This window comes from Periplaneta americana, chromosome 15, assembly GCF_040183065.1.
Source record: "Periplaneta americana isolate PAMFEO1 chromosome 15, P.americana_PAMFEO1_priV1, whole genome shotgun sequence".
NCBI lineage: Eukaryota > Metazoa > Arthropoda > Insecta > Blattodea > Blattidae > Periplaneta > Periplaneta americana.
This window is the reverse complement of record NC_091131.1, coordinates 74,653,278-74,680,350: the sequence shown is the minus strand read 5'-3', so window position 1 is coordinate 74,680,350 and position 27,073 is coordinate 74,653,278. Positions and strand designations below refer to the sequence as shown.

The 27,073-nt window shown below is 38.0% G+C and overlaps 1 protein-coding gene across 1 annotated transcript; it reads right to left on the bottom strand.

Annotated features, from left to right (window-relative positions):
• Window positions 1-266: 266 nt before the first annotated feature.
• Window positions 267-26,836, bottom strand: LOC138715138 (uncharacterized). Its single transcript, XM_069847681.1, has 4 exons — window positions 26,324-26,836; window positions 14,123-14,477; window positions 10,251-10,488; window positions 267-6,668 (listed from the first exon to the last, which is right to left on the bottom strand). Exons 2-4 carry the CDS (start codon window positions 14,407-14,409, stop codon window positions 6,258-6,260), a joined length of 936 nt encoding a protein of 311 aa, XP_069703782.1. The 5' UTR covers window positions 14,410-14,477; window positions 26,324-26,836; the 3' UTR covers window positions 267-6,257.
• Window positions 26,837-27,073: the final 237 nt, after the last annotated feature.

Genomic DNA, 27,073 nt, shown 5'->3' with positions numbered 1-27,073 from the left:
AAATTACGTTTCAAAGATTTTATAAGGATATTCAGGAATGTGTTCTATTAGAACATAGTATAATATTAATAAATACACAACATTTAAAATATTGATAGTGTAAGAGATTGATAAATGGGCAACTTACGCAAGACTCAAGATGTGATAATGTAAATTGTAAATAATTTTAATAATAACCCCCCCTTGACAAAATTCTGCATATGCCACTGATGTGAGAGTAGTGTTATTGAATATTTTAATTCAGATTTTGTTTTATAATAATAATAATAATAATAATAATAATAATAATAATAATAATAATAATTCTTTATTCATTTCACGTTAAAATTTGCTATTTACTATTTAACTTCTATGGTCTTGAATATATATAGGCTATTGATTACACATTTTTAACACTTATATCACTAATGATTTGGTGAATTTTGTTATATAAACAACTATAAATCTGAAAATGGCCGAAATCAAACAGTAAACTAGTTATTAACTAAGATAGAATACCATAATAGTTTCTATTAACACAGGAAACAAAATCACCAAATCATTTGTGGTGCAAATGTTCAAAGTGTGTAATCGAGATGTATATTAATTTAAACAAATTGGAATATAGTCTAGAAGTGTGAGTCTGTTTTCTTTCTGTTGTTTATGTGGTATGTAAGTGGTCTGTCATTCCCCACTTTTAAGCTCAAGCTGTGAAATGAAGAATATTTTGATAGGTAACGCAGTTCTATTGTGGGTACCCTTTAAAATAATGTAGTACTATTAACTGTTTTATGTTGGTGTATCCACTAACAGAAATACTGAGCGGAAGTGGATTCACTACTTTGTAATACAAAACGATGTTTCAATTGACAACTTACCGAGAAATAGTAAAAAACACACATTTTAGTATGACTTTCACAAGACAAGAGAAGTTTACAGAATGCCGTTAAGAATAGAGGTTTTTTTATAGGTCCGATATATTATACTAAAAAATAGACCAGTTTCTCCCATAATCGAGCACAATACCATGATCTAACTTACAACTGCATCATTTCGGAAGATGTCCAATCTTTAAACATTATCTATAGGAACTTTAATGTTCTTTTTGCTTTCAAAAAGACATATGATGAATTTCGTGTTATGTGATTTGATTCATATTTTGCTCTGGTAACTCAAATTTCATGAAAATGGAGAATTACAACTACATCTGGATTATAAAAATAAACATGTAACATATTCTGTCTTGTAAACTTTTCCAAAGATGATATGATATCAGGCCATCAAGAACAGCCTTACATACAACCTGCAAAAATAATATAAATTCTTCTCAACTCAATAAAAAGTTTCGTCGAACCTAATTTTAAGTATAGTTTTCTAAAGCTTTTAAGAACAAGAGCTTGTTGTCACAACACCGTAAAGTTAATAATACAATAGATAGACACAGAGAATACAATGGCTGTTTGTAGAATACAAAGCACATTTAAAGTAGTAAGAAAGAGTTAGGAAAATACAGAATTAATTAATAAACAATTAAATAACAGCTCCGTGAACAGATGCCACTTTTGATGTCTTAGCATCTCAGAAGGCATTGAATATTTGTGCTTTAAGTTTGAGTCTGGAAATAATAATAATGTCATGTCTTCTCACTCCTGACATTTAGAGTTTACTTTCAAATGGAAATGTATAAACATTTCCAATAAGAAATAAGTAGTAGCCAGTTTAACCTTTAACAACTGTGTGTTGTATTTTTTAAAACATCATACATATCTTGCAATTTAAATGCATCATTTAAACATTGTGAGGGGATCCGGAAAATTGGTCACAGCCAATTCGCCACTGGAATTACTCATCACACATTAAACACTGGTCACGGCAGTGACTCGTCACACATTAAACATTAATCACGCTAATGGGTCGTCACATATTATACAGTCGTCATGATTCTGACTTGTCACATATTAAATATATGTGATGATTGTGACTTCATTAATTATAAATTATAGTGACTGATCACAGAGAGCTTCTATAAAGATTGGTCCCAGGTACTAATGTTCCATCGGCTTAATGACTGTAGTGAGGAGCATCTGGTCCGAGGAAGCTAGACGGTAAGGGGTGGAGTGGGACCTTTGTGCGTAGGGCAGCATGCGCGGAATTGTCTGTACACCGGTGTACAACCACCCGCAGCCCATTTGTTAGGTAGAGGTTGGAGTGGAACTGGCCTGATAGGAACTCTCTGTACTTTTTACAATGGTATTTATAACAATTACTCGTTTCTATAGCTTTCGTTGCTTCGGTGAAATTTTGAGTGAAAAAGTTTCACTAACTTAATATTGATATTCTTAGTTCCTGTGAAATTATTGATGACATAATTAGACAAACAAAAACTAAACCATGACAAATAAATGCTGGGTAGCCTACATGTATAAAAACATCACGTAAATATGAATGGTATAGTATAGTATGACAGTATAACTGCTGTGAATGCAATGCAACCATCATGGTCACACATGACTTCTCAGGAATAATCAAATGGTCTACACCTCATTTAAATCATTCTCCAGATAGGAAATGAATTAAAGTACGAGAAAACGTTGAAGGAAATGAATAAAAATACGAGAAAACGTTGAAACGTTGAAAAAAATGAATTAAAGTACGAGAAAACGTTGAAGGAAATGAATTAAAGTACGAGAAAACGTTGAAGCTATGAAATAAAATACATGAACATCAAGAGAGTCTAAAGGGGACTGTGAACAATAAAGATTGAGATAAACATCAAATTCCCAAGAAAAGAAGCAATAAAACACTATGAAATGTCTGAGACAAAGTTTTTCACCCGAACCCAAGAACCTTCGTGATCTGCATGTTATTGCAGAAAGAGATACAAAAACATTAGATGGAGAAAGATGGCTGCTACACTTTGAATGTAACATCTAGTAATTTCTTAACAGCAATAATAAATTATTAATACACATTTATTACTTACACAACGCAGAACTGCACGCATTGTATTCTTCACCTGACATAAGTAGGAACATTAAATCGAGATGTTTGAGATGGGCGAATCCAAAAATGCATATGGAGTGTTACTTGGGATACCGGAGGGAAAAAGACCTTTGAGGAGGAAAATATTAAAATGGATTTGAGGGAGGTGGGATATGATGGTAGAGACTGGATTAATCTTGCACAGGATAGGAACCGATGGCGGGTTTACGTGAGGGCGACAATGAACCTCCAGGTTCCTTAAAAACCATAAAAAATAAGTAAGTACACATTTATTACTAAAAAGTGGTGCTGGTTCTCTTCATTGATGATTTCCGAGTATTGTAGAGGGTTTGAGATGAAATAATTATTTTATTTTAATAATCATTCAAAAAATTGTACCTTCAATATTAATCCAGAAGACCAAGGGAAGATATAGTTGTTGCAACTAATACACATTTGTCATATTTATTGCAAGCGTCTTATGTGATAATTGATGATACTAGTACGTTTAAATCTGTTTCTAACTTGCTATTGTAGCTGTATACTATAGGTATACAGCATGTGCATATTCGTAATCAGTGATTTGCAGTAGTAATGGCACTCACAGGAAGAAAAACGAAATGATTTTATAAGATTGTTTTTCGTGTACTTAAAAAAAACAAGTGACTTATTAGAACGTCAATTACATCCCATATTTCAGTGGATTTTGAATGCTGTTAAGGTACAGTTTCAAAGAATCAAGAAAGCAGGATGTTTATTTCATCAAGAAGATTTCAGTCAGATAGTCTGAGTGAGAAGTAGGCCTACGTAAGGCAGGAAAATATGGAAATAAGGGCTCTCTAGTAGCGTTAACTTTTTTGCCCGAATAGGATGTCATAAATACATTTTAAGAATTGAGAAACGGTTGAAACAGACTTGATAAATGTATCTGACTACGTGGAAGACAACTACTTCAAGAGAAGAAGACGTGGAAGAGGCAGACAACAGTCACCCTTCTCTTCTGATACCTGAAACTGTTATATTCGTACCTACACTACATAATCTTCTTAGAACCACCAATATATGTGAAGTATGGCACAGAAGGCTGAACATATTAGTTGGTAAGCCACATGTCTGTACTACCTGCTTGAAAGGCTTCAGTGTGATGAAGCAGAGACAAATGGGACGTAGACAATACAGGCAGGAGGTTCATTAGTGAAGAAGAAAAAGAAATGTAAACAATTATGAAAATTTTGAAGAAGAAAATAGTGTCTGACACTCTAGAACAGGCCTGCAGAACTGTAGCTCTTGAGAGTGACTGCTTTCCTTCCCTTTTTTACCCCGCCCACCTTTTCTACCTGCGTCTAGTTATGTTCGGCTGCATCAACATTCATTCTCGGGGCGGAAGTCGATCATCCCCAATAGAAGTGGAGTGAGGCTGACGTCACAGTTCCCCTACTTGTGAGTTCTGCAGGCCTGCTCTAGAACAATGTGAAAGTTACGAACATACAAAAAAACATACCCACAACACATCCTGAACATTCAACTGAATTTCAAAACACATCCTTTTCGACACAATCATGAACACATCCCACTACAACAGGAAACCAGAAGATAGTGCGGTACCTCACTAAACTTTGGACAATGACACACCAGTCGAAATTAGTCAGCCAGTTTATTTTTATAATAATAATACAGTAAAAAAGTTATAACGTTAATCAGTGTTTATACTAGTGTTAATAATGTATCCAACAATGAAGAAGAAAATGTGCTTAATTATCTTCGTGCCATAGGACACAACTTAGCAGGAAATTTCTAGTCACTTCCAAATTATTAAACATGAAAGATGATTTGTCCTACATTTTTGGAAGATTTAAAATTCTTCCTTTAATGTTCATTAGAAAATTAAAAAGTCTTATTACAATGTTCCTTAGAAAATTATTTATTATTATAAGAAATTAATGTAATAGCGAATACGTCTTATGTGATGAATTCGTTGTAAGTGACGAACAGAACATGGCCAGTGATACGTATGACGTAAGCAAGTGTGACGAGTTTTCTTAGATCCCCTTGTTGTTAGTGGTACCTTTACGAGAAATTCAACCCATAGCAGATAGAGGTTAATACTGATAATCAAACATAGATGATGGAAAAAATTGAAGATTAGAAGCTTCTTCAATTGCGTTGGTAATAAATTACCAACCTCTTAGTCAACACTTTGAATTGGCATGATAATAAACATAACCACACTATACCTAACCATCTCGTCCCACCAAGTACCAATATGTAGCACTCCCCCACAGTACACTGCAGAAGTTAACAACTTTTCTTATAGGTCACTCCACTTGCGTATCATGAAGAAGTTTCAAAATCATAATTCACTCTTTCTCAAGATGAAATTATTTTTTGATACTTCATTATACAACTTTATCTGTATTATTTTAATAAAATTTCATTTTGACATTCAATATACAATTCACCATAGTGATTGTAGAAATATAAGCAAAATTCTTTTACTGCTATTATAGAAATGTGTCGTGCGTTTTATTTTCAGTCTCTTAAGAGAATGTTCCCCATTACAAAACACATTTAAATGATTAATCGAAGCCATGAGTGAGACCATCAACACCCAAATTCTCTCATTTCAAGAATGTATTTATGTTTTGGTATTAGTGTATATACGTAATCTACTATCTCTTCGTTATTGAATTAACGTCAGGCTTTACATTCAGTAAACAACTCACTATAGTGATTGTAAACTTATAAGCAAAGCTTATATAATTATGTCATTTTTAGGAATGCTTAATGTTTTTCCCCCCTCTCTCAGTAACACTCCCCAAGAGAGCAAGCATATGGAGCACATTAAAACAGTTGACTGAAGCCATGGTACAGATCATAACATTGTGCCATCACCTCCATATGTATTTGAAACTGTTAGACGTCATTATTTTGTAATTTACTACCGGCTGCTTGTCACTGAGACAAATTGTAACGTCTACATTTTATTTATTTCAGGGGTTTGGAGCATAGTATGACATTTAAATCAAGAGCACTATGTTTTGCAATATTATTATTTTAACATTTTAACGCTCAAAGATAGAAAAATGCTGATCAAACGTCTATTTTTAAAAGACCATGAAGTGTTATGACTATTTGTAAATCAACTTTTTCTACAGCATAAAAAAGACAGTGATTTAAAACAAGAGAGTGTACCAAACCCCCCCAAATGCACAGCCTTAAATTATTTTATAATTTGTCATAATTTAACACCAAATCACTTATTACACTGCTGTCCATCTGACACTCGTCAGTTTATCCTAACTGACCGCCTTGTCGTATGATGGTGGAGGAGATTCGTCATTTGCTGGCACTGAATCTGAGTTCCGAGTCTGCTGAGGCAGGAGTATTGCAATGTGATAAGGTGGCGGAGGTGGCTCAGGGGCCGGAAGTTGTGCCTGCGGTGGACCTGAAGTCGGTGCAAGGATAATAGTACTGGACTGATCCACCATCTGTCCCAGTCCTATATCCTCACTGGAAGCAGTTTCCAGCTCGTGGCTTTGAGTCTGCCCTTGTTGCGAGGTTGCTGAATGAGGTGCCTGTGACGAGGATGTGACAGCTGCCGTGATGAGGTCTCGTGTTGCCTTAGAGCGACAGAGTGAAACTGTACAGCCGGCTAGTAGGAACACTATCAGCAGTGTGCAGAACACCAGCACTTCCAAGCCAGCTCCCTGTGTGGACAAAAATCAAGTACATGAGTGTTAAATCTTGATAATCCATTTTGAATCTTGCATACACTACTTTTAACACTTGAATATAAGTAATTGATTAACTAGCGGACTTACTCGTGTTAATTATGTAAGTCTGTGCGGCTTACAGCTGTTTCGGTGCTTCATCACACCATCCTCAGAGCCTACCAGATCTCGGCGTCATCTCGAACTTCTCTGCCTGGTATGTGGGTGCGTTTGATTGTTGAAAGATGTTGAAAAGTGGAGTCAAATAGTGTGTGTGTACTGAAATTGATCTGTGTGTTGAGAATTTGATCGGGGTGTGTTTTGGTGTGTTTATATATTTCGTATTGTTCTAGTGTGTTGAGTTTTTGGTTCTTGGGTTGGATTTCCATGTCCTCATTTACGTTATTGTATGTATGGTATGTAAAGCAATATCCAGAGGACACAATACATGTACATACGCCGATTACATAACCAATGCTAACCATACATACAATAACATAAATGCAGACATGGAAATCCTACACATACAACCCAAAAACCCAAAAAACTCAACACACTAGAACAATACGAAATATACAAACATACTAAAACACACCCCGATGAAATTCTCAACACACAGATCAATTTCAGTACACACACACTATTTGACTCCACTTTTCAACACCTTTCAACAATCAAACGCACCCACATAACAGGCAGAAAAGTTCGAGATGACGCCGAGATCTAGTAGGCTCTGAGGATGGTGTGATGAAGCACCGAAACAGCTGTAAGCCGCACAGACTTATATAATTAACACGAGTAAGTCCACTAGTTAATCAATTACTTATGTTAAATCTTCTCATACTCTGATTGGACAATGACAATCCCTCTAATTTTTAATATACAGAGAGGGTGAATAGTCCCAGTACACCTGTTAATTTTTCCTTACTAAATAAATCTATGCATTGAAATTGTGTCCATGTCACTTGTATGATATCAGTAGATGTATTTCGTGGTGTGACTATGATGGGAGATATCTGACGGACCTGAGGGAAACCATAACACACGGCAATTTCCAGCCATTCCAAGAGTGCAAGATGGCGAGGTGAATACGAGAGTTTTCAGTGTGGAGGAGAGACTTGTGATTTCTGTGTGTTTCCGGAAAAACCATGAGTAACATCATGCAGGATTTCAGAGCTGGTATTGGTAAGGCGCCACTGAGCAGATGTAACTTGTTGAAGTGAGTGGAATAGAAAGAAATCTTTCGTCCTGTATTTGAACAGGTGCATGGCATGACTGCATATTGTTACTCAGAGTTTTTTCGACGTCACATTTCCAGTAAAAGTATCGTAACTCGAAAATTGTGACCTGTAAAGATATGTTATTTCCTAGTAAAATACTGCTGTAAAAATACAGTATCTCAATAAATAATTACCAAAATTTTTAATAATTTACTGTTTTATTATTATAATTTCATATCTCCAACTAGTAAAACAGTGTTGGAAATAATTTACAAAAATAATATCTGATTTTCTGTATAAAATGGCTTCTTTTAATGGAAATTTGATGTAATCTCGTAAGATGTGCGGTATTTGAAAATGTAGTTATGATAACAACTTTCAGGTTTAAAATGACAACTAAGTGATAAATTTACCTACTTGACTAATTCCGACTTCGTGTCAGCCATCTTCAGAAATAATGAGGTCCTTGCTTTTCCAGATTCTTCAATTGTTTTTCTGGGCGATGTGTTTATGTTTGGTAGATTGGAATCTAATAGAGTGTGTGTTTTGAAATTTAGTTGGGTACTGAGGATGTGTTGTGAGTGTGTTTGTGTATTTTATATTGTTCTAGTATATTTAATTTCTGGTTTTTCAGTTGGATATGTAGAATTTCCATGTCTGTTGCTAAATTACTGTTACTGTGGTAGTTATTGTGATGTGTTCTGCGTATGTAGTTGCTTGTTCACCAAACGTTGTAAAACTTCATGAAATCTATTGCTATTTGAAAGATTCGTATGTGGTGGTGGTGGTGGTGGTGGTGGTGGTGGTGGTGGTGGTGGTGGTGGTGGTGGTGGTGGTGGTGGTGGTGGTGGTGGTGGTGGTGGTGGTGGTGGTGGTGGTGGTGGTGGTGGTGGTGGTGGTGGTGGTGGTGGTGGTGGTGGTGGTGGTGGTGGTGGTGGTGGTGGTGGTGGTGGTGGTGGTGGTGGTGGTGGTGGTGGTGGTGGTGGTGGTGGTGGTGGTGGTGGTGGTGGTGGTGGTGGTGGTGGTGGTGGTGGTGGTGGTGGTGGTGGTGGTGGTGGTGGTGGTGGTGGTGGTGGTGGTGGTGGTGGTGGTGGTGGTGGTGGTGGTGGTGGTGGTGGTGGTGGTGGTGGTGGTGGTGGTGGTGGTGGTGGTGGTGGTGGTGGTGGTGGTGGTGGTGGTGGTGGTGGTGGTGGTGGTGGTGGTGGTGGTGGTGGTGGTGGTGGTGGTGGTGGTGGTGGTGGTGGTGGTGGTGGTGGTGGTGGTGGTGGTGGTGGTGGTGGTGGTGGTGGTGGTGGTGGTGGTGGTGGTGGTGGTGGTGGTGGTGGTGGTGGTGGTGGTGGTGGTGGTGGTGGTGGTGGTGGTGGTGGTGGTGGTGGTGGTGGTGGTGGTGGTGGTGGTGGTGGTGGTGGTGGTGGTGGTGGTGGTGGTGGTGGTGGTGGTGGTGGTGGTGGTGGTGGTGGTGGTGGTGGTGGTGGTGGTGGTGGTGGTGGTGGTGGTGGTGGTGGTGGTGGTGGTGGTGGTGGTGGTGGTGGTGGTGGTGGTGGTGGTGGTGGTGGTGGTGGTGGTGGTGGTGGTGGTGGTGGTGGTGGTGGTGGTGGTGGTGGTGGTGGTGGTGGTGGTGGTGGTGGTGGTGGTGGTGGTGGTGGTGGTGGTGGTGGTGGTGGTGGTGGTGGTGGTGGTGGTGGTGGTGGTGGTGGTGGTGGTGGTGGTGGTGGTGGTGGTGGTGGTGGTGGTGGTGGTGGTGGTGGTGGTGGTGGTGGTGGTGGTGGTGGTGGTGGTGGTGGTGGTGGTGGTGGTGGTGGTGGTGGTGGTGGTGGTGGTGGTGGTGGTGGTGGTGGTGGTGGTGGTGGTGGTGGTGGTGGTGGTGGTGGTGGTGGTGGTGGTGGTGGTGGTGGTGGTGGTGGTGGTGGTGGTGGTGGTGGTGGTGGTGGTGGTGGTGGTGGTGGTGGTGGTGGTGGTGGTGGTGGTGGTGGTGGTGGTGGTGGTGGTGGTGGTGGTGGTGGTGGTGGTGGTGGATAGTTTCATCCACATAAACCAATGATGTATTTTGAATTGTAATTAAATATTTATGATCAGACAATGGTGAATCATAAAACCTGACAAATTAAATCTTCCCATACAGAGATAATAGAAGACTGGATATAGTGTAAAGTATTATAACAAATATCATTTATCTAGAATGTGAATTTGGTTTTATTCTATCTGCTTCTTTACATATCCATTATGATACCTACTTGAAATGGTTCTGATTGTTATTCATTCCTGTTTACACTGTCTTCTCGTATGAAAGAATTTGTTTTAGAATTGTTTGTTTTAACATTTCTCGCTACCATATCTTATATGAGTAAGTTACTGTTACCTGGTGATCAAAGTAGAACTTCGCTCCTGCTACAAATACTGTGGCAAGTCCAAACGAGGCCCACATTCCACATTTCAGTCTTCCCACAGGCATTAATTGTGGTTCCAGTTGATGGTTATTATGTGGTGCATTAGGGTCTCCACTTCCATCTAATGGTAAATCCAAGAACACACTGCTGTCTAGTTCCACTGCATGTGCTCCTGTTGTCCGAACCCCACCAGCCGGGCTTGTAATGCCACTGCCACACAGAAAAACAATGTTACAACAAGAATGTTGCTATGCAAAATAACAGTTGTTCCAAAGAAAGCATTAAAGCAGCGGTCATCAGCACAGTGCATACTTGGGCTAGCGTCTCTTGCTCTATGGTGCATCTGTAGCTGCTGGCGGGTATGCTCTCTCCCTCTTCCTGCTGCACAACAGGGCATATTACAATGCACCGCTTACCTGTTACCCATTTCAGTGAATGCAGACGACTACTGCATTAAAGCATATCGAAACAGTTCTTCATACAAAAAACCTCCGTCCAACATGCCATTACATCCTCTTAGACCTACATATTGACAAAAAACACAAACATAATTCCTAAATTAATGTTCTGCTTAAAACGTCCATCACGTCCATCATGTTTCATTAAATTTTCAAACACATTCTTCAACAGAACGTGTCCACACATATGTTTTACCACTCCACCACATTACACAAATCATAAATTAACATACGAACATAAGTAACCTTGCAAGGTATACAGAGTACACAGAAATAATTGCGATAACTCGCATAATATATCGCAACGTTACTGTTCCAGGGATTTAAAGCACTATAACTATGAATGTGAGGTTTCCCTGCAAATATGGTGCCGAGCCTGTAACCCAGCCAGGAACCACCCAAATTCATAACAGACGACCGAACCTTTTGATGTATTGATGACTTTCTTAATAGTTTTGCCGACACCCAGTCTGCACATTGAAATGGGCACATAACTGTACATCGTACACCAATAATAGAACGTGTCAAATTTCATCTTTACTTGTTAAAAATCGGCCATGTTTCTGCATTAATTTTTTTATTTGTTTTTCCAGATGACGATATAAGAAATTTTAGACTCGCCTACTTTAAAATATCCGACAGGTTTACATTTTACAGTTGCTTGTTTCGTCTATAGGTGCCGTTTCAATTTCGCGGGTTTCATACACTCGTTTGATAGCGCTTCGTAACAAACAACACACTGAGGTTTTGGTTCACTGTCATTGCCACACCAGTAAATCCAAGTTTCAAATAACTCTTGTCATATTTACGAAAGTATTTTTTCTTTGGATAGCTACCACTAGGACTAGATATTTCTTTAATGGCACTATAATTAATATATTTTTTCACACACAGCTCCTGAACTATTAGCACTGCCTAAATGAAGCATGTCATCATGTTCCTTTCTTTTCAAAGATCGGGATCGAAGCCAGTTTTCCATTATTAATAATGGGCACTATTTAACAGAGACCTGGACAACTACTACCATGTACTACATAAGAAGGATTTCAAAGAACTAACTGATAACAGGCAAGTGATGAATCAACAATGCACAGAATTTGTTGTAAGTTACTTGTGATTGGCTACAAAAATATAATTAGAAAAGTATATAATTAATTAATTCTATTTTTAAATATAAGTATATTGGTATTAAAATATGCTACAAAAATGATATTTATTATTTTCATACTACATCAACCTAGGAACAAACATCACACACTGAGGGAGAGTTGGAAACCATAAATACCTAATTAAAACAATTTATTGTTTGTACATATTAAACACTTCAATAAGGTAATTTTATTATGTGACTCAAAATCAGCAATTGAAACGATAGCGAAAATCACATAGGTATCATAACTAGAGAATAAATTAAATACTTCACTCCGTAAAACACCTACAAAACCTAGGGGAAATAATTTTCTTCTAGTAGATACCTTCACACTATGGTATAACGACAATTAACTTGCGGATTTTCTTGCTGAAAAAAAAGGCACTAGTATATTACAAACAGCTACCTGTGAAACCTATTGAAGAAGCAAAACTCGAAATACAAAGGACATTGAGAGAAAAGTTATCGGAACACTTAAAAAGAGAAAGTGAAAACAAATAGTGGAATGAACTCATGCAAAATTAAACACCTAATCTCAGATTTCCCGAGGACAGTATCAGTAGCACTGTTCGTCTCTACACACATTATGATTGTTTGGCAGTTTATCTCTACAGAATGTCCCTCTATCCATCATCATACTGTGCATTATGTAAAACCAATGAAGTAATGAATAAGGACCATCTTCTCAAGAGTCAAGCCATCACAAAAATTGATGCAGATGAAAATTCACGAGCATTAACAAACAACAACACAACAACATATCAGACTATGATGAAGGATGGGTGGAACAGAGAAAAATTCTCTCTGGCACGGGGACTCGAACCCGGGTTTTCGGCTGACGCTTATCCACTAAGCACACTGGATTCCAGTTCCGATGCCGGATTGAATCCTCTCAGTTTTCCTTTGATTGAATCCCCTCAGTTTTCCTTTGATGGCCAACCCTCATGTACTGTGTCACAGATGAGTGACAGAGGCACAATGTCCAACACACTATGTACAGAGGTGCACTCATGACGAGTGACTAAGTGGTGGGATCCAACGAAATTTTTTAAATCACCAAGTGATTACTTATGCGTATCATATTAGTATGATGTACCGAAGTACATATTGTAATATTTCCGTGTAGGAATTCTGCGTTATCATATGATGAAGGATGGGTGGAATGGAGTCCCGGTGCTGAAGAGAATTTTTCTGCATTCCACCCATTCTTCATCATATGATAATGCAGAATTACTGCACGGAAATATCATATGTACTTCGGTACATCATAGTAATATCAGACTACCTTCACACATTTCCTTTCGTGACATACACTCTCTCTCTCTCTCTCTCTCTCTCACTCACACACACACACATACACCCTTTCTCTCTCCTCCTCCCTCTCTATCCCATTACATCTCTCTCCTTCTTCTGTGTCGGGTGACAGTTGTCCATTGACACATAATTCAATGAGTCATAATTTTGCACGAGAGAATGCTACTGTCCGATTGAGTGGTTATGTCGCAGGGTCGTCGAAAGGGGGTAAACCACGTGACTGTTACTTAATGGAACCCTTTTCTTTAAATTATTTTAAACAGTTGTATAATATTTCGTAGAATTCTAATTCCGTGCAGCAAATATTTTCATAATCGATTAAATGGCGATCTTACTCGTGTTAATTGTGTAAGCATGTGCAGCTTACAGCTGTTTCGGTGCTTCTTCACACCATCCTCAGAGCCTACTAGATCTCGGCGTCACCTCGAACTTCACTGCCTGTTGTGTGGGTGCGTTCGATTGTTGAAAAGTGTTGAAATGTGATGTCAAATAGTGTGTGTGTTCTGAAATTGATCTGTGTGTTGAGAATTTGATCAGGATGTGTTTTAGTGTGTCTGTATATTTCATATTGTTCTAGTATGTAGAGTTTTTGGTTTTTGGGTTGTATGTGTAGGATTTCCATGTCTGTATTTATGTTATTGTATGTGTAAGTAATAGCTGTAAGCTGCACATGCTTACACAATTAACACGAGTAAGATCGCCATTTAATCAATTATTTATATTCAAGTGTTAAAAGTAGTGTACGAAAGATTCAACATAAAATATTTTCAGGGAAAAGCCTAATAGCCCAGCCACTAGCCCTTACAGAGCGCCAGCAGAAACCGATTGAGGAAACTTAAGATGCGACATAACCACTTGGTCAGTCTGTAACTTATCATTTTTCACTTTTCCTTTGTAATTTTCTTGACAACATTCCTCATACCTGTATACAGGTGGAAGACAGTTGTGGAGCTGTCGGTGGTGGTGGTGCTGCATCTGCTGATGGTGGTGCAGTGATCTTCGAGCACCATGTTGACCTCCAATACCACCACCCCCCACACATTCAATAGGCTGGAACCTGTGCACTGGCGTCACCATGGGTTTCCCTCGTGATCGCCGGCGCTGCCTCCTCTGCTGCTGTCCGCAGCCCGCCGCCGACAACGAGGCTGGCACACGATGACGCCCACTGAAACCACACGTCTGACTCCGCTTGTCGATCCAGAAATGCATGGAGGACCTTCCGTCAAGTAGGGATTGCTCTTCTGGGACACTTAATCACCGATATTGCCACGATAAGTCTGGGGAAGAATACATCATTTATTAAAGTATGTAATCACAATATTATTCATTTTGATTTATTTGTAATAGTTTCTAAGTACCGATACTCAGAAATTCTTTGTCCATATAGGTTCGTCGTTTTCTTCTTACTTATTCCGAAATGGAATAAGTAGTTGTTATAACTGTTTTCTTTTTCGTGTAGAGGAAGAGCCCGAAAGCTAGTACCATAGTCTCTAATGGGCTCTCTAATGGATCTTATCACTTTTATTTTATTTTATTTTAGTGTAAGTATGTTATATACCAAGGCATTCCAGATTAAAAAGACTTTTTGCGCACTCGCAAATCTTAACCTTGTATATTAAGCTCTATTTCTTAAATAAGTAAATGGAACTATAAAAATTGGAGATTTATCTTTCGAAGAGGTGGAAAAATTCAAATATCTTGGAGAAACAGTAACAAACATAAATGACACTCGGGAGGAAATTAAAAGCAGAAGAAATATGGGAAATGCGTGTTATTTATCGGTTGAGAAGCTTTTGTCATCTAGTCTTCTGTCAAAAAATCTGAAAGTTAGAATTTATAAAACAGTTATATTACCGGTTGTTCTGTATGGTTGTGAAACTTGGACTCTCACTTTGAGAGAGGAACAGAGATTAAGGGTGTTTGAGAATAAGGTTCTTAGGAAAATATTTGGGGCTAAGAGGGATGAAGTTACAGGAGAATGGAGAAAGTTACACAATACAGAACTGCACGCATTGTATTCTTCACCTGACATAATTAGGAACATAAAATCTAGACGTTTCAGGTGGGCAGGACATGTAGCACGTATGGCCGAATCCAGAAATGCATATAGTGTTAGTTGGGAGGCCGGAGGGAAAAAGACCTTTGGGGAGGCCGAGACGTAGGTGGGAAGATAATATTAAAATGGATCTGAGGGAGGTGGGATATGATGGTAGAGACTGGATTAATCTTGCTCAGGATAGGGACCAATGGCGGGCTTATGTGAGGGCGGCAATGAACCTCCGGGTTCCTTAAAAGCCAGTAAGTAAGTAAGTAAGTAAGTAAGTAAGTAAGTAAGTATTTCTTAAATAAGTTTAAAAACTTTAGACTCGTCTCCGGAGGAATAAGTTCTCTCGAAGAGAGCAACTTTTCGTCTTTTCAGAAGTATGTGCCTGGCTGTCTTTTTGGACTGTGGACAGAATCGGCACATGGGATTTCCATGAAAGAGTTCCAGTAATTATTACAATAGCTTCCTTAATTTGCCGTCTTTATCTATGGATTAGGACTCTGGCCAAGATATTGTTAGGACTTTGTTGGACCGCACGCAGTTTGGATGTCTAGGCATTATAAGAATATGAGTACATCAACCAGGGCTCTTAAGGTAAGCGTTCACTACATCGTATCGCACGCATCGGACGAATCGCACGGATCGGAAAAAGACTATCTTTGCTGTAATTGTTATGTAACCGCGTTCACTACATCGTATCGGACGCATCGCCTTTCGGCAAATCTGTCCACGTTTCTCGGATGGGCAACTTTTCCGATGCGTGCGATCATGGCCTTCTTTAATAAATCAATTTTAATTGGTCAACTGTTACTATTATGTTGTGCCATGTTCAGTGTCGCGCCAAAATGGCAGACCGAAAACTTATTTCGTGTGTAGAAAATTGCGAAGAATTATATAATTTGAGGCGTTCTCATTACAGTAATGAAGTCGTTTCTTGCAAATATATTATGTAACCAATATTTATTTCGTTTCTTCCTCTTCAATTAAGACGCATGAAGCAATTACAAATTCTTATTCGCTAATAGACGTAATTAATAGACCTAACCGCAACTCCTCTGCTTTCAGCAATGTCAGCATCGTACGACGTCATGTTTTAAACAGCTGATAGGGGAATCCGATGTGGCAATGAGGTGAAGCCGTTACAGTGAACGCACTGCACTTAAAATATCCGTTGCGTGCGATTCGTACGAGGAGTGCGATACGATGTAGTGAACGCTTACCTTTAAAGTACTAACACAGTCTAGTATATACAGTCACGAAGCTTGAGTTGTGAGGGTGCTAGGAACAATAGTCTGTGCCGGTACTATTTCGCATTGTCTGTAATGAGGCAATATTAGCGATCCTAGTGGTTAGCAACTGTCTAAGGATGCATATTTACTACGTATTGAGCTTCGTGACTGTATATACTAGACTGTAGTACTATTGTGTGTCTTCTCTCGATCTGACAATTCAAAACGCAGCCTTGTTAGCTGCCTCTCGACTCCAAGGGCTCGGTCCATGGATAGGAAGGAAACTTTTGGTCATGTACGTATTTAAATATAGGCCTATTTATGTCATTATTGTATTGATTGTATCAATCTTGTTGCTAAAATGAGATAGAACAATATGATTCCTGATCAATATATTCACCCTTCTGTTTGTATTATTCCTGATATGGTGGATTGGGGAAGAGATTATCTTAACTAATTCCCACCCGAAAGTTCGGTAAGGTTTACAAATGGCTCCAGAACTAATAATACCTACCAGATCTACCAAAAGTGACCTGTACAACTTTTTTCTGCTTGCGCGAGAATGTTTTTCGGTAGGGTACGTTTCTTTGTAGGTTAAATTAATGCATGTTTCCCGCTATATTATCACTTACCTCAGTTTTAGAAGTGTTTACTCCCAACGCGAATTTTCGGCGGTAACTTCTCCAACAGGAATATTTAGCAAATGTATTGTTTATAAATAGCCTTTGTTCGATTGTAAACAGCGGTCAAGGCAGATACTTATGGCTGGTGGCAGACGGGGCGGGTGCTAATCTTGTGACACGATAGCTCCTAGACACGTACAATCACGAAAAATAACATGGTAGTCAATGGTGTAAGACCGAAGGCTAGAATTTCTATCCCTCTCGTTTGTCAGTAGGCTATACTAGGGTTTGCTAATTAGATCATGCAAAGGCATGAATATCCACATTAAACCACCGGTGTAGCTCAGGCTGTAGCGTGCTTGCCTGCTGATCCAGAGCTGCGCTCGGATGTGGGTTCGATTCTCGCTTGAGCTGATTACCTGGTTGGGTTTTTTCCGAGGTTTTCTCGAACTGTAAGGCGATTGTTAGGTAATCTCAGACGAACCCTTGGATTCATCTCGTCAAATACCATCTCGCTATCACTAATTCCATCGGCGCTAAATAACCTAATAGTTTATTCAGAGTTGTTGAATAACTTAGACTATTATAAAGATCGACATGAATATTGTTCTGATAATAATCGGTCTGCTTTGAGTGCATCAAACGTTAAACTAATAGCTTACAATTAGTAATTTTAATTCATACAATACCACACTATGGTATAAGAATGAGCAGTACTAATGCTTCGATGCTGCATTCAGAGATGTTATATAATCCTGTTTGGGGTATACGTTATATTGAATTTTTCCAAGATTCTCCCACTATAAAACAAATGTTGGGTAAACCCTTTGGTGAATCCCAGGACGTATCTTGCTATTACCAATTCCATCAATGCTACGTAACTGCCTAGTTGATAAAGCGCCATTATACAGAGTGTTCGAGCCAAGATGTCCCCCACTATAATGAAAACTAGTTGGCGGGCGAGAATGATGCGAGTCCCGGCGTTATGTCTCACTAGTTACAGCAGAATTCCACTGCTCTCAAGTCAATATCCAGTGCATCTCATGCGCGGTTGTGTTGTGATGTACAGTATAGAACAACTCATTTTTATGTGCAAGACTTTCGTGAAATATACGTGGAGAACATGTTGCCATAAATTCAGAAGTTTCCCCGATGGTCCTGTGCCAAATAAGAAAACAATATACAGACTCATAAAGAAATTTAACGAGACAAGCTTGGTTCAAAATAAGAAGCGTCGAGTGAATAAATGGTTCTTAACTGAGGAACATTAGATGAACGATGCCCTCAGAAATCTTTGCGCAGATTAGCCCAGGAAGTAAGAGTTTCAAAAATCTCAGTTCAACATGCCACTAAATTGCTGAAGTTAGACCCGTACAAAACTCATATAGTGAACCACATAAGTGAAAATGAACTACAGAAAATGTCTGGGAATGTGTTGAAGAGATGTCAAGCATGCTTGAATGCCGAAGGTTACCATTTCCAGCAATTACTACAATAAAGTAAGCCTTTTATTTCAATATTATGTGTTTCATTTAGATGCAAATTATGGTCACCATTTGGCGGGAAACAGGCGACCCATATAGGCTGGCATGCAGAGGCCAAGCCTCCACCAGTAGTGAGAGCACATCTTGGCTTCAGCGCTCTGTGTAACCAATTTAAGATACTCATTTAACTCGTGAAAAGCATAATAAACAAATTAAAATATTTTATTATACTACTAAATTATTTTATTTTCATAGAAACGTTTATTTCAATTGTTTCACTACCAGTATTGTTGCTATGGAAAATTATGTGAATGAATGAATGAATGAATTAATTAATTAACGAATGAATAGTAATGCAATATATTCTAGCGTTACTATGAATGTAAAAGAGATTGTTCCAGTGCACTAAGAAGGTTCAGAACTCTAATTTGGATTGAGGTATGGATCCTTTTTATTCCAAATACTGAATTCAGTTCATTTCCGAGAAGAGAGGCTACTAATGATAGAAGAGAAAAATGGCGACCATATCTGAATGTTTTGAAATTGGATCGTACCAGTACCTGAATAAACCACATTCTTTTATGAACAGTAGTCTATTATTTATTTTTCTTAAACTTGCTTCTTATCAAAGAGAACTTTCAAATATTTCCAGACTTTTGAATAAACTTATACATATGAACAGAAGATGCACGAACATAATGTTTCTCATAAAAAGAAAGTGTGGGAAGTCCGCTTTACACTTTTCCTGTAAAATTGGCATATTATTTTCGATGCAGACATTTTAAATGTTATTTGGGATATTTTATTCTGACGCACCTCTGATTAGTGATGTTAACCATCTATGAGCAAATTTCGGTACAATTCGCACTAAGTGAACTAAGTTTTTATTAGCACTGATTGTGATTTGATTTGTGTTCCAATGTTCATTAATAGTAGGCCTACGCACGATGCTACTTTGATGTCACGTAACTGTCCGCGTAAAGTTGAACAGTATTCATTTACTCATGCATGACGCAACGATGGGGGAGGGGGAATTCGTTCTCACTACCGTGCTTGCCTCTACGATAAAGTATCTGGTTCAGACCAGGCGACGATTTTTAGCTGTATAAAGTTCCAATTGCTGTCTCTATCAGGTGGGTCTGTGTACGTGGTTGGCCTATGTAATAATATTAGTGCATGTATAAAATAACCTCGTCCATGTAAATGGAACCAAGTTTACAAGAAAGGTATCAAAATTGGAGACTGCACAATAGTAAATGTACTTCCACATTCTGCTGGGTAACTTTCGGTGCTGGACCCCGGACTCATTTCACCGGCATTATCACCTTCATCTCATTCAGACGCTAAATAACCGAAGATGTTGATAAAGCGTCGTAAAATAACCTACTAAAAAAACTTCCACATTCCACTCTGTATATATCTTCACAAATACCTTTCTAAGTAAGAATACAGTGGGTGTAAGGATGTTATAATCCCTGGCTGAGGAAAGTAGTACGCTTATATGAGCAGAAGGGTTTTTGCATTGTGGGAAGGGGAGAAATCATCTCTCACCTCACCTCCCCTCCCCTCCCCTCCCCTCCCCTTCCCCACAATAAATCACACCTTGCATAAAGATGAGTAAAGGATATTACTCCCTGTTTCCCTTTCGTTCTGGGAATCGAACAGGGGTTCACTGCATTTGTAACAGGAAATCCTATCACTTTAAGCACAGTAGAGGGCAAAAGTATGTCTCGTGATCAGAATATTGTACGAAATGGAACTATAAAAGTTTGAGATTTATCCTTCGAAGAGGTGCAAAAATTCAAATATATTGGAGCAACAGTAACAAATGTAGATGACACTAGGGAGGAAATTAAACGCAGAATAAATATGGGAAATGTGTGTTATTTATCGGTTGAGAAGCTTTTGTCATCTAGTCTGCTGTCAAAAAATCTGAAAGTTAGAATTTATAAAACAGTTATATTACCGGTTGTTCTGTATGACTGTGAAACTTGGACTCTCACTTTGAGAGAGGAACAGAGATTGAGGGGTTTTGAGAATAAGGTTCTTAGGAAAATATTTGGGACTAAGAGGGATGAAGTTACAGGGGAATGGAGAAAGTTACACAACGCAGAGCTGCACGCATTGCATCCTTCACCTGACATAATTAGGAACATTAAATCCAGACGTTTGAAATGGGCAGGGCATGTAGCACGTATGGGCGACTCCAGAAATGCATATAGAGTGTTAGTTAGGAGGCCAGAGGGGAAAAGACCTTTGGGGAGGCCGAGACGTAGGTGGGAAGATAATATTAAAATGTATTTGAGGGAGATGGGATATGATGATAGGGACTGGATTAATCTTGCTCAGGATAGGGGCCGATGCGGGCTTATGTGAGGGCGGCAATGAACCTCCGGGTTCCTTAAAAGCCAGTAAGTAAGTAAGTAAATAAGAGGGCAAAAGTAAGTAATTAAATGAATATAAATATACATTTTTGGAATTCGAAATGCAAGCGTTTGAAAACCATATTTAACACAAACTTTCGCTTAGTTTTCGGTACCTATGTAATTATTTTTTGTATTTATAGTCACTATCGGATCCAATCAACTAGAACTAGACTGAAATTCCAGTGAATGAAACTTTCTTTAAAGTAAGATTAACAGACTCATTAGCGTCGCCGTATGCATGTTAAATATGTTGCGTGGTGCGTCATGTTTTCTGCACGCAATCACAGGTTGGTGCCAAATAACATGTATTTTTAACTGAAAACATTGCTCACAAGTAATGTCCTTAAAACATAAGTATTAGGTAGGCCTAGTTAAATTTAATTTACTACTTTCTCATGCAGTATTCAAATCTATTTCAAATCTATACGGTAATCATTCGCTATCGGTATATCTGTTATTGAGACTTCAAAACTTTCATCATGAAAACGGGGATTCAAAACTGAGTCTCAAGGTCAATATGTACTCTTGATTACACAAACTTTTAACACTATATCACTTCGGAATATAAAGTATATATATACTTTCACGTGTCAATTAACTAGTCAACAAGGTAACCTTAGGCTAACACGTGAAAGTATACAGTAGGGCCTACCTGTATATACAGTATATACTTTATATTCCGAAGTGATATAATGTTAAAAGTTTGTGCAATTAAGATGAGACAAGTCAAATCAATAGGTAGACACCTAAAATGTGGGGTCGAATCGTATTAAATGCGGATTGGATTGCATGAAAACATGTATCGTACAGTATTCAAAACAATCTTAATATGCTAAATGCTTAACTATCGTCATTTGTTTGATTTGTCGCCTGTTTTACCAAGAGCGAGCGCAATTATTACGAATGTTGAAAAGCCGTATTTTAATTGGTTATTTTACGACGTTGTATCAACTGCTATGGTAATTTAGCGCCTGAGTGTGATGAAGGTGATAATGCCGGCGAAATGAGTCCAGAGTCCAGTGCCAAAAGTTACCCAGCAATTGCTCTTAATGAGTTGAGGGGAAACTCCAGAAAAAACCTCAACCAGGTAATTTGTTCCAACTGGGATTTGAACCCGGGGTCGCTCGTTTCACGGTCAGGCATTCTATCCGTTACTCCACAGCGGTGGACAGAAGTCGTGTTATAATTCATGATATTTTGTGTTTTCCTAAAAGCCAATATTACCATTCTTCATGAACAGCCAGAATATTAAGTTTTCATGCGTCTAATTAGGAAAACTCAACATTGTTTATAGCTGAGGCCTACATGGTGACCAACATGCTAACATTAACCAACATTCTAGATCATATATACCCCAGATAGATCGACTGATAGGCTTTGACGTTAACAACTTTTGTCAGGTTTACTACGCTGCCATCTAGTTGTTACATAAGGAGTTGCGTCATACTGTAATTCCCATTTGAATTGCATTAGCGACTGTACTGCCATCTCGTGTTCGTTTATGGGTGGCGATCCTGGCGGTTGTTCTCTTCAAAGTGCAAACGATTTTAACACAGCAATGACCTATCTGTTACATATAATATGATGTAGGCCAGTCATGTCAACTGATGCCCCTAGGAGCAAGCGCGCTCTTTAGAGCCCAGGAGAGCCTGAGCGCTTTACAGCGGAAAGGAAAGAGACAGACGAAAGAGGTAGTATATGCCGCTTGGTCGAGCTATATACAGGGTTGGCCAGCACTGATTCAATGGATAAAGGGAAGAGAACTTATTAAAACTGTATCCATGTTAATTTTTAGATTTGTCTGGGAAGTGTAAGTGCATTATAAGAATGTAAGTTTTAGCGATAAGAGTATTATTATGTAATATTAGTTACAGTTAAAACATATACCTAGACAACTTTGCTTTGTACTATAATATTGTTTTGATTACTTTTATAAGGCTGAAGATACCATCAATATCAATTTCAACTTATCATGTCATATTCATTGTCTTTCTTTGGGATAACAATTTCTTTATGTTAAATTCATTTAGTACAGTATAGTTGTAGTTATTATTAAATCTGTGTGAATATTCCTTCTTTACTCTTTATTATGTTATTAACGTTTAAAACACAACTGCAATATTAGGCTAAGATATAGGTGTTTGTACTTTTGTTTTACAGACAATATAGAAAATAACAAACAGAAAGAAGCCATATAAAAATAACGACATAAAATTTCACGTTCCGTTTGAAGTTTGTGCACCACTGTTTTCTTAATCCAACAGGCTGCTTATTCCTCCTAGCATACCTAGCGCTTAATGCCCGCGCACGACGTCAAGGTCAGAAAAATGCGCTTGCTTTGACATCACTGATCTAGGCCAACATCTACTTTCGAGACTTCGGCTTCCGTATTCAAACCGTTTTCAATACTTATCGAAAATTGCATGAAAACAGGGATCGGGGGGATCGTATTTAGTACGGTAAATGTATTCAAATCAAATACTCTATGAAAACGTACCGTAGTAAATGTTAAGCTTAATATTAGACCACTGTACTAAATATAGTACATACTATTTCATATTGATTATAATGATTTTCACGCTATTTAGTTCATGCGTCGTATTTTTTTTTTTTTTGTGGCTACAGTTATATTTTTTTCTCGGCGCATGTAACATTTAACTTAACAGCAGCGACAGTCGTAACATTACAACTAGGCAACGTTGTTTAATCGCGAATGGCTCGTGTTCTGGGCGGCTAAAAAGCCGCGATCTAAATGAACTAAGCCGGACATGAAAAAGGATAACTTACAGTACGTATTTCAAAATAATGGTTGTTTTTTCCTACAGATATTAAATTTAACAATAACCTATTATTTTATTCTATAATAATTAAATAATATGATATGATTCCCAATTTATCCATTTTTCTTCACTGGTGTGCTTCGAAGTGTGAAGTTAGATGACTATAGTTTCGTCTCATAAGCATACATACGAGTATTATTATTATTATTATTATTATTATTATTATTATTATTATTATTATCATTATTATTATTATTATTATTATTATTATTATTAATGCCGGTAATTGTTTGTTGAAATCATGTCTACAGTATTGTATCATAATATACCGATACCGGTAATTCAAGGAAAATATTTTGGTGATGGAAAAGTTGAAACTTCTAGATTTTGATTAAAGTTTAAACTAACGAAATCGAGAAAAATTGTTTATGCAGTACACAATGTTCTCCAATGTAAAAAGCTAACCTGAACTGAATAATATGCTGAGACACATACTGTATGTCTCTAATACTTTCTCTGAGAAATATACAAAATATAAAATACAATAGGCTACCTACAATAATTATTGAATCTTCGATCAGGCTACGCATCATTGAGGATCATTGACAGATTAGGTTTGGTTTGTTCGAACTTTTTGTATGCCTTACATATACGTTTTTTTTTTTTTTTTTTTTTAAGGTATGCACAAACAGATTTACACTGGAGATAAGGAAGGAGTGCTTTCCCGCGTAAGTGCAACATAATGGAGGTACCACGGGTTACGTGTGAAAAGGAGAAAATCATCAGTCGGATATATAAGAAACGAAGATATTTGGACGTATTGGGTGAATCTATAGCATTCACAGTGATGACATCTTGTCTTCAGAGTGGTGTGCTACAATTTTTAGATAGGCCTATATGCAAGATGAAATTCGGAATGAAAAGTATGCATTCCTACTGGCAATTATTTGCATATAAACATAAATGTATAATAAAATTTATCAGACAGTTCAAACACGTCACATATTACATTAATTCTGTTTTAGAACACCAATTTCATTTTTATAATATATTACTACTTGAAATAAGTTTTCTTTTTCAGATCTTTTAGAAGAAAAATAAAACAATTTTGTGATGTGGTTATACACATTCTTTAATTGCTGTATGTATAAGAGCATGTAGCTAGTATTTTTCAAACAATCTGTGCCACTCTTCATTTGGTCTTCTTCTTTTTTATTTGTACAATGAGGCATTCTGTAGGCCTACGTAAGTAGGTCTACTGTATATAGTCACTATGAAATTGTTCGTTACGATGAAGTATGTGTTAAAAGATTATACAAATAACTACGTTTTCTGACTGAGCAAGCAGTAATTGTCCACACCTGTGGAGTAATGGTCAGCGCGTCTGGCCGCGAAACTAGGTGGCCCGAGCTCGATTCCTGGTCGGGGCAAGTTACCTGGTTGAGGTTTTTTCCGGGGTTTTCCTTCAACCCAATATGAGCAAATGCTGGGTAACTTTCGGTGCTGGACCTCGGACTCATTTCACCGGCATTATCACCTTCATCTCATTCAGACGCTAAATAACCAAAGATATTGATAAAGCGTCGTAAAATAACCTACTAAAAACAGTAATTAATATTGTAGCTACAGTGATTTATCTACTTGGTACATACACAACTGCAAAATGGAAAAGTAAACTTGCCAAATTGTATGATAAAAATTGAGTTAGGCCATACAGTTTAATATTTTAAACTTAATTTTATTTTGAACCACATTTAGACCCTAATATAGTTTGAATAATTAATATTTTACGTCAACTACATACTTTTCTTTCACATAATATGTTATTAATAAATTTAAACGCAGTTTAACGCTGGGAGATAGAAAATTATAGGCCTATACCCTTACAATAACATTTGCAATTTACTCCATTGTAATTGGTGTAATATTATTGATACTGCGGTTGAATTGCTTCACTGAACTGTAAACTTCCCAACTCCGACATCTCGAACTTGACCATGACAATATTTTCGTTCACATTATGTAATAATAAGATCTGATGGAGAATGAAGGAGAGTAGGAGCGGGGAAGGTGCAGCAAAATGGAAAAGTAAACTTGCCAAAACTGTATGATAAGAATTGAGTTAGGCCCTACAGTTTAATATTTTAAACTTAATTTTATTTTGAACCACATTTAGACCCTAATATATTTGGAATAATTAATATTTTACGTCAACTACATACTTTTCTTTCACTTAATACGTTATTAATAAAGATATCTGAATACCACAAAAATTTAAACACAGTTTAACGCTGGGAGATGGAAAATGATATACCCTTACAATAACATTGGCAATTTACTCCATTGTGATTGGTGTAATATTATTGATACTGCGGTTGAATTGCTTCACTGAACTGTAAACTTCCCTACTCCGACATCTCGAACTTGACCATGACAATATTTTCGTGCACATTATGTAATAATGTCTAATGGAGAATGAAGGAGAGTAGGAGCGGGGAAGGTGCAGTGCAATTATTTATAGGTTACAACGTTAATACCCATTTGGTTTGTATTCTTGGATCATCCCATGTTGTTCCGTGTGCTCGCGACATACAGCATCTTGCCGTTGTTGACAATACGGCTGCAGCGTTTGCAGAACTGACGTGTTGCTTTGCTGTAGAATGCACTCTTCTGCCAGTAGCGCGTACTGCATCAGACAACGTTTGATTGTTGTTGCTAAGAATCTAGCTCGCCTTCTACTAGGGGAGGAAGTAATGGCCCCTCACACACTCGCACACCACTGCCCTATATAGCCTTCGTCACAACAATCACCAAACCATCAAGACACTGTATCACACACGGTCATGACAACCCGTATTTATCTTTCGATAGAGTCTAAAAAATATCTGGGATATGTAATAGTTAGGACAGCCATCTTCTCTGCTTCACACACATACACAAAACAGAAAAGATATTTCGGGCTTGTTTTTATTATTTTTTTTTCCCTCGATGCTTCTCTGTTGTGAGGCGCAGGCGTGGTTTTCCCTGTTATCCCCGTGGCCGTGGTGGCAGTGGCAACGGCTCGTGATGGAGTCTGGGAGATGTAAGTGTATTGATTATAAAGGAGAGAGAGAGCAGCGCACTACCTAGTAGAGAGAGAAAGAGGTTTCAGCAAGTTATTCTCACAGCTATCTGTTCGACCCCGAATGCCCGTTTCTCCGTTCATGTGTTTATCGCATCTGTAACGTAAGACAAAAAAGGGGAGAGGGATGAATATATAAGTAACGTGTTAATTTGTCGAAGACATA